The sequence below is a fragment of the Myotis davidii genome, unplaced genomic scaffold (assembly GCF_000327345.1).
Source record: "Myotis davidii unplaced genomic scaffold, ASM32734v1 scaffold474, whole genome shotgun sequence".
Classification (NCBI taxonomy): Eukaryota; Metazoa; Chordata; class Mammalia; order Chiroptera; family Vespertilionidae; genus Myotis; species Myotis davidii.
In genome coordinates this window covers 343,354-352,394 of record NW_006285783.1, presented here as the reverse complement: position 1 = coordinate 352,394, position 9,041 = coordinate 343,354, and the positions used below count along the sequence as shown (strand labels likewise).

The following is a 9,041-nucleotide window of genomic DNA, read 5'->3' as shown; positions in this document are numbered from 1 at the left end:
CTGAGGTATTTTGTTGCATTTTGCTCTCCATTTGAGCTTGTGTGTGGCCATGGATGTTTATAACTGACACTAAATCTTATTGCATGAGGGCTTTCTAAAATTAATTCTGTCCAATAGAATATAAGTTTTTGCTTTAATATTATTAAAAATCTAATGAATAAACAAAAAGATAGTGAAGTATATTAGCAGCATGCAGAACAAAAACTTAAAAATATCTATTCTATATATATAAAAGCCTAAGCGACCGGAACACCAGAATGACCAGAATGACTGTAATGACTGGTCGCTATGATGTGCACTGACCACCAGGGGCAGACGCTCAATGCAGGAGCTGCCCCCTGGTGGCCAGTGCACTCCCACAGCCAACCTCCCCTGGTCCTTTCCCCAATCTGGCAGGCCCCGGCTGGCAGTTGGCAGCTGGCACAAAGGCCCTAGCTGGCAGCCAGTAGCTGGCAGGAAGGCCCCAATCGGCCCTGATCACCAGCCAGTCCTAAGGACCCACCCATGCATGAATTTTGTGCACCAGGCCTCCAGTATATATGTAAAGGTCTAAGTGACCATTATGACTGAATGACTGGTTGACCAGTTGCTATGTTGTGCACTGACTACCAGAGGGCAGATGCTCAACGCAGGAGCTGCCCCTTGGTGGTCAGTGTGCTCCCACAGGGGAGTGCTGCTCAGCCAGAAGCCGGGCTCACAGCTGGTGAGCACAGCTGTGGCGGCGGGAGCCTCTCCTGACTCCCCAGCAGCGTTACCAAGAGGCGGCAGTAGGTGCAGCGGGCCGGGATGAGCATGAGCGGTGCTGGCTCAGGCTCCTTTCTGGCCACCTGCCACTTGGTGCAGCTACATACCTCGGGGGATGTCCGACTGCTGGTTTAGGCCCAATCCCTGGGGTTCCCAGGGGTCCTGGATTGTGAGAGCACTCCCCGCCCCCATGCACACATTCATGCACCTGGCTTCTAGTATCTCTATAAAACTACTCATTATACATTGTCATTGAAGGTGTAAGTGGAAGAACTGTTGATTCTGTATGTAACGGATACTGTGAAACCCTTTATAGCAGTGGTTCTCAACCTTCTGGCCCTTTAAATACAGTTCCTCATGTTGTGACCCAACCATAAAATTATTTTTGTTGCTACTTCATAACTGTAATGTTGCTACTGTTATGAATCGTCATGTAAATATCTGATATGCAGGATGGTCTTAGGCGACTCCTGTGAAAGGGTCGTTCGACCGCCAAAGGGGTCACGACCCACAGGTTGAGAACTGCTGCTTTATAGGTTTAAAATGAAGGTCATCTTACGGTGTCATTTCTAAAAAAATCAATTGTTATTAATTTTTCTTTTCCCTATATTTGACAATTTCTCAAGGTTCCTCTTGTATTTGTTTTGAGTTCTTTCTTTCATCTTCGGAGGCTTTCCATGATGTCTAACAATCTTTGGCTGTCCACTCATATTTAAGAGTCAGTAATGAAAAAGCCTTAGTGGAATTTCACAGTAGGGTAGTATGACAGGGAACTAGCCTTTCTATTGAGGAACCCCAGAAATCAGTATTTGCAGGTCTTTTCTAGGATGCCTTCTGCTTTCTCCAGAAAAGGATCCTTTGAAATCTGACCTGTGGGCGGAGCTAGGGTTCAGGGGAATAGGTCTGGTTGCCAGTGCTCTTGGAATAGGTGGAGTAGGTGACGGCTGGGGTCCTACTCCTGTTCCTGTGCAGACTTGTCTAAAATCTTGCTCTCAGCGCTGATCTTCAGCACACTCTGTTCCATTTGTTTTTGGACCCATGTCTCATCCTCTGCTTCTGCAGTATCTCCTGCTTCCATGTCCCAAATCTCTTAGGGTTTCTTCAAAGGTGGGGGTGGGGAAGCTGGAGTAAATAGGAAAGAATGGAATCTTTGGTAGCAATTTAGGAACAAAGTAATGGAGTTAGGAGGAGAGGTGATAACAAAAGGAATAAAGAAATATATATGGGGGGGGGGTAACCCCAAACCATCGTTCATACTTATAACTTAAAGGTGTCATCCAGCTTTTAGGAGACTGGTGACATGGTGGTAACGAAAAATTGTGAACCGTAGAAAACTTGATTGTGGAGCAAGGGCAGAATTTCTAGGTTAAAATGTGCTGATGGAAATTAAAAATAATTACTTCGCGAATACAAGCTTTCTAGACCTGCGCTGATTTAACATCCGATTTTGTAGCATTGGAAGTTTTCATCTGTAAGTTTTTTTACTCTTCATTTTAGAATTGTGGTGAGCTTTCAGTTTTACTGCCGATGAAGAAATAGGATAGGTAATCCTGATAAATTATTTCCTAGATGATAATAAATGCCACTTATATACTGTAACACCTCGCCCAGAGTAAGTGCTCAATAAATGTTAGTTGTTACCACAGTTTTTTAGTTTCATGTGCTTTTAAAAAAAATTTATCTTCATTGTTGAAAATATTAAAGATGATTCCCCTCTCTCCCCCATTGACCACCTCCACACCTATCTCCCCCCACCCCAGGCCTTTCCACACTATTGTCTGTGTCCATGGGTCATGCATATATGTATATAAGTTCTTTGGTTAATCTCTCTCCACCCACCCACCTCCGCCTTCATGTGCTTTTTGTTGAATTCCAACCACCACCCTGTAAGTGTTATCACTCCCATTCTACAGCAGCGGACACTGCAGCTCAGAACATTTGGGACTCCGTCAAGGCCAGCGGAAGGCGCTTTGAGGGAAGTGGCTACATTCTCTCAGAATGCCTTTATCAGGGTTGGAGTGGGTGGCTCAGCGGCACTGTTGGTATTGGCCGGTGACTGACACTGCTTCGTTGTGAGGGAGCAGGCACAGCGGATTTAGATCCAGAGAATGCTACATGTTTGTTTTCAGGGAATAGATAGGATTGATTGTTCTGGCATTTTGTGGTGGTCATTAGGGAAATAAAGCGCCTGAAAGGAAACAATAGAGTAGACTTTAAAAACCAACCGGTCTAGGAATTTGTACCCATTGCTTCTGGTTAAATGACGATGAAAAAGAAGTAATAACAGAGTCAGGAAAAGTTAATGGGAAAACGATGAAGAAACTTATTGTACATGTGGCACCGACTTTCTTCTGTGAGCTTGTAAGCAGATCAATGTTAGTAATTGTCCGTTGCTAGGAACAGCTCTGTAACTCAACTGACAGAAGGGCGGTCCTTCAGATGTCCTGGGTGGACCATAAATAACACGGTGCAGCAGAACTGTAGGGGAAAAAAGAATGAGGGAGGCCCCCAGGGGGAAAGCTACCATTTAAATCACTCTGTTCAAGAATAACCTGCATGTACTCACTGTATCCCGCGATGCTACTCCTTCTGATCAGCCTTTGAAGATAAGATAGATGTCCCTTTCTCTCTGTTGCCACAGTGATTTTTCCAGTGTTATTAGACTGGTAGGGCTTATTAGCAAACTATACAATAATGAGAAAAAAGAGACTTGATGCGCTACCAATGACTTCTAGGAGTCTTTACCAGGAATTTTTGACAAACTCGGAATTTTTCTAGTATTTTATTTGGTCAAGAGAGTATTTGTCTTCTTATGAAGATACAGATATCATGGGTTCCATAGCATATGGATTGGAGAACTGACCCTGAACCCAAATAATACCTTAGTCCCCATTTTGTTGTCACTGTATTAAATAAACGCAAAAACATTTTTCTTATTACAGCAGAAACATGCATCCATCTGAAAAATTTAAAATGTAGATAAGCAAAATGAATGAAAACCACCCATAATTCCATACACTAGAAGTAATCTCATTTTGAGTTGAAAAATTCTAATCATAATAATTCCAAGTAAATGCCAAGATTTCTCTAAAAAGGGGAAGTTCTCTAGTGTTTTGAGGTTTTAGAGATACCAGAGGCGTATTAAGATGTATTGCATAAGCAAACCACTGTCCTTTCAGAATAGCTTATGCCATTTGTAAACACGTGTACATTAGCTTACATGGATTTTAAAAGCGTAATTCCCCATGATTCCACTTGATCTTAGAATCTTTAATGCCGCTTCATTAATTCTTTACCCAGTCTTTGGTTATGTGCCTGAAGATGGTCTGCTATTCACTTTTAAGCATAGTCTCGTTTATTTACGTTCTAAAATAAATATCATTTGGTACATAATTGTGTGTAACTTTTATTTGAAAAGGAAAAATAAAGCTGTGACGTAGGGCCCTTCTGTGCTGTGATTCTACCTGAGAAAGCTGCTCTTGCGCTCGGAATACAAACGATAGGATGGCCCTCAGAGATTTTGGTTGATAAACCTTTTGGTTTTGGCCAAGCCCTCTTTCTGCCTTCTGTTTTCATACTCTTTCTAGCTTCTCAATTCAGATCCCAGAAAAATCTCTCCGACCTCTTTCTTCTCTCCTCTGTTTCAGTGTTTCATGGGCCCTACTTGGTAAGCAAATTCCTCTCTAGAGATTACTCCCCCAAAACAGTTGTGTTGGAGGTGTCGTCATAAATTGCCTTCTGTAGTGTGTTTTGATAAATAATTGTACCAAGACAGTATTTGGGTCAATAGTCTAACACTTCCAATTGTTGATTCAGTCTTCAAAGTTTGGTTTGAAGGACATTTGATGGACATTTTTTTAGAATCCTTAGGATATTCTATAGTAAATAAAAAATTATTATATTCACTTGTTTGCTAATAAATTTTCATTGTTAAAAACAGAAAACTCTCAAATAGTTTTAAGTTCTAAACTTTTTTTTTCTACTTTAATATATAATATACTGAATCTCACCTACGAGTCTTGCACAGGAATATTTCTTGAGTCTCTGGTTATCCATTTATTGTTTATTGTTCTGTTTTTATTTTTAATAGAAATACATTTGCTGCCTTGTCTTTGATGAATACTGAGTGGCAGTGAGTGGCTTTTAGGGATATTCTTATTAAATTCAAGGTATCTGGATAATGCTAATGGGACTATTTGGGGTGAAATGCTGATTTACAATAAGTATACTCCTGACAGTCACATCTGTGTCCAGCATCAAGTGATGGGCACTCCTCCTTTGCTTCCATAGCAACTTCTACATACATTTCTGAGAGGATTTCACTCTTCCATTCATTTGTCCTTCGCAGAAGATTCAATTCCTTGAAAGCAGGGTCCAGCACATGTAAAATGCTTGTTGAGTAAATGAAGGACAAATGAATAAAAAACGTAAGCCTTAAACCAAAACCGCCTGGGTTCCAATGTGAGCTCATCACTGACTGGCTGTGTCCTTAGACAACTGAGTGTGACATTTGTGCCTCTCCGTTTTGTGTTTTCATATCTGGGGATAATTGCCATTCGTAACTTGTAGAGTTGTTATAATGGTTAAATGAGATTCTATTCGCCAAGTGCTTAGAGCAGTGCCTGTAGATAGTACGTGCTATGAAAGTTTGCCACTGTTATTATCATCCTTTTTTGTTCACTGCTAATTAGCCCTGGTGTGGAATAGCGGGTGCCCACAGGAAGTTCACCCTGGAATTCAGTTTTTCTCCCGGCGTGATGAAGACGTGCTTTGTCTCACTTTGCGTTCAGAAGCGCTTGGTGTGGGAAGGGGGAGTGGAGGCCTCGGTACATCAGAAGCTGAGGACATTTGTGCCTTTATCAGTCTTCAGGCTGCACACAGGCTCACTTGAACTAACAAACAGCATTTATTTTGGATAGAATCCTATCAACTCAGTACAGTAACACTGTTACCTCAGGCGGGCTCTGACTCATTTTAATCCAGGGACTAAAACAATTAGTTATTAATTAATAAACAGTTCATTTGGTAGGTAAAAATCTTTGGGAGAGATAGTAAAAAGGTTTAGGATACTAAACAGTGGGGAAGACAGGATTGAAAAGATTTTTGAAGTCAGGCTAGCATTAACTGTTAAATGATTTTATTCTTTGCATTTTTTTAAAGTAGTCTATTGGATATTTAATATCAATGTATCTAGTTGTTGGCCTCAGGTTTATATATTTCTAGCCCCCCCCCCAACATTTTATTATGAAGAATTTCTAATATATAACAAAGTAAAAACAATTTACAATGAGCACCCATATACTCAACATGTAGATTCTACCATTAATGTTTTTGCTCTATTTGCTTGACCACATATCTGTACATTTATCCATCCCTCCATTCTCTAATACATTTTATATGTTTGGTTAACTTTATTTTGATAGGAAAGTCATCATCTGGATGGGAGAAGTCAACGTTTTATTCTCAGACCCCAGGACACTAATAATGGCAAAAACGTATATGAAGCAATACTGTTAAAAAGTTGCAGAGTAAGAATCACTCTTACTGGAAGGATTCTTTAAGAGTCAAAGTGGGGCTAAAGAAAGACATGTGTCGGTGGAAAGACAAGCACTTGGGAAAATAATTCAGTCTAATAGATAACCTACCAAAACATCCTTTTTGATACAGTTTTTTTAGTTTCACTTTGTCAGCTATGCAGGGTCAGCTCTTACTGTTTCCAGTACATGGCAACATTTATGGAGAAGAAAAGAAGTGAAAGTTTTAAAGAAAATTCTTGCAGGGTGAAGGCTGACAATAAAATACACAAAAATGCCCAAGACACCCGTTTGTGTCAAACCTGACTTCCTCTAGACCAGATATGGAACTTAACTGCGTAGCTTTTCTTTCCACCACGAGTTTAGAATCCACAGTACTGGCTTGGCTCTTTTGGAGTTCTGCCAGCAGCTCCAGAGAGCATGAATAGGTCACAGGGCAAAATCTTGATTATGATTCAGAAAAGAAGGCGTCGCCACTGTGTTCCTCATGAGCTAAGGAAATGGTCACTGGAAATCGGCCTCTTTTGGAGGGCCGTTTTTGGTTTCTGTTGTTCTCTGTTGATGCGTGTTTATGGGAAATGCAGAGCTGCAGAGGCTAATGAGCACGTACCCCTTTTACTTTTAGTTCACTTCTTTCACTGAGATGGACATGTTATAATCTCCATTGGGTCGAAGGATGGCTTCCGGTCCTGTGCTTCCCACCGAAGATGAGCCAGTTTCCTGGGGCATCGATGATCTCCATATTTCACTGCAAGGTAATTAAAATTGCGCCCCCCCCCCTCCCCCAGTCAGCTGTGGAAACCTCTCCCTCATCTATCCACAAATCACACTGCTTTCTGCCTCTCTTATGTATTTTTCCAATTGTAGAACCTTTCAGTATGCTATCTAAATGTTTTATTGCTAGCTCAGCTCTCTAGAAAGCGAGGAATACTTGGAAGGAATTTGGTATCTTAGTTTCTCACTCTGAGTGTATGAATATTCTTTCTTTCTCTTTTTCTGTTGTCTTTGCAGTAAAAGTTAAATGGTTACCACAGTTTGCTTGGCATTGTTTACACTTGTTTTGCATCTTTGCACATAGCCTCTTTTATTTATTTATCTATTTATTTATTCACTCACTCATTATTTAAAACAATTTTTTTTCAATTACAGTTTACCTTTACTGTTATTATATGATTAGTTTCAGGTGTACAGCATAGCAGTTAGACAACCATATACGTTACAGAGTGTTGCCCCGATATTTTCAGTACCCACCCAACACCACACACATTTATTACAATAGTATTGACTATACTCCCTGTGCTGGACTTGACATCCCCTTGACTATTTTGTAACTACCTATCTGTAGCTCTCAATCCCTTCACCTTTTTCACTCAGCCCCCAACCCCCCACCCCTCTGCACATAGCTTCTTTTAAATGTACATCCTGTTTTGCACCAATAGGAAGGAATAGTAGTAATATAAGTGAATGATGATGTTTTAATCATGTGAATCTTAAGTGCTTCTTGTGGAGTTTGGCAATATTTGTTTTGTACTTTGAAAATTCATTAGCCACTAGACTTTCTACCTTTGATGATAAAGCAAATCTGTGAGCTGAGGAGTTAGCTAGTATAGAAGAAATAAGGCTTTGGTAAGCTTTTGCAAATATTTATGTAGCAATATTTTTTTTAAAAAATATATATTTTATTGATTTTCTACAGAGAGGAAGGGAGAGAGAGAGGGAGCTAGAAACATTGATGAGAGAGAAACATCCATCAGCTGCCTCCGGCACACCCCCCACTGGGGATGTGCCCGCAACCAAGGTACATGCCCTTGACCGGAATTGAACCTGGGACCCTTCAGTCCATAGGCCGATGCTCTATCCACTGAGGTAAACCAGTCAGGGCTAGCAATATGTTTTAAGGTTATGTAAATTTTATAGTAATTTTAAGGTTATAGTAATTTTAAGGTTATGATTAGTGTTATGCAGCACTCTTGGAATGTGACTGAGAAGGCATAGATTTTGACTTATTTACTATTGGTATTTATTTATTTTTAATTGAGGTATAATTGACATACAATGGTGTATTAGTTTCAGGTGTACAATATAGTGATTTGATATTTGTATATATTGTGAAATAATCACCACAGTAAGTCTAGTTAATATACATTGCCACACATAGTTACAGAACTTTTTTTCATGTGATGAGCACTTTTAAGATCTACTCTCTTAGCAACTTTCAAATATGCAATACTAGTGGCATGCAAGTAGTAAGTCATGGACCTACACTGTATCAGAAAGGCGGTGCATCAGTAAATAGATAAATCTATTTTATAGTGTCATATAATATTTGTAAGTAGCTGTAATCAAATTTTCATGTAACGGGGAAAAAAAATCAATGTTCTTGTTTTCTCTGATGTTCTAGTGGCATGCAAGTAGTAAGTCATGGACCTATAGTAAGTCATGGACCTACACTATATCAGGAAGGCGGTGCATCAGTAAATAGATAAATCCAATTTCTAATGCTGGCTCTGCCACTTGCTAGTTCTTTGAACTTGCATAAGCGATTTTATCTGTTTTGAGTCCGTTTCCTCATACTTGAACTAGGGATGATGATGCCTATATTGCAGCTGTGCTTTGAAGATGAACAATAAAGCGTGCAAAGGGCTTAGGCAGTGCCCGGCACAGGATAGGAGCTCAGTAAACCGCTGGGATTGGCGCTGCCCCCTCTGTTCTCCCACAGCACCTGTTTTAGGACTTATGGTGTTATAATTTTTAAATGAATTG

General features: G+C 40.2%; 1 protein-coding gene across 1 annotated transcript in view; it reads left to right on the top strand.

Moving 5' to 3' along the window:
* Positions 1-6,871: 6,871 nt before the first annotated feature.
* The window catches only part of SYNE2 (spectrin repeat containing, nuclear envelope 2), a 257,316-nt gene continuing 255,146 nt past the window's right edge, over positions 6,872-9,041 (top strand). Inside the window, exon 1 of the mRNA XM_006756713.2 lies at positions 6,872-7,033. Within this exon, the coding sequence (XP_006756776.1) occupies positions 6,955-7,033 (79 nt within the window). The 5' untranslated portion in view covers positions 6,872-6,954. The remainder of the gene's footprint in view (positions 7,034-9,041) is intronic.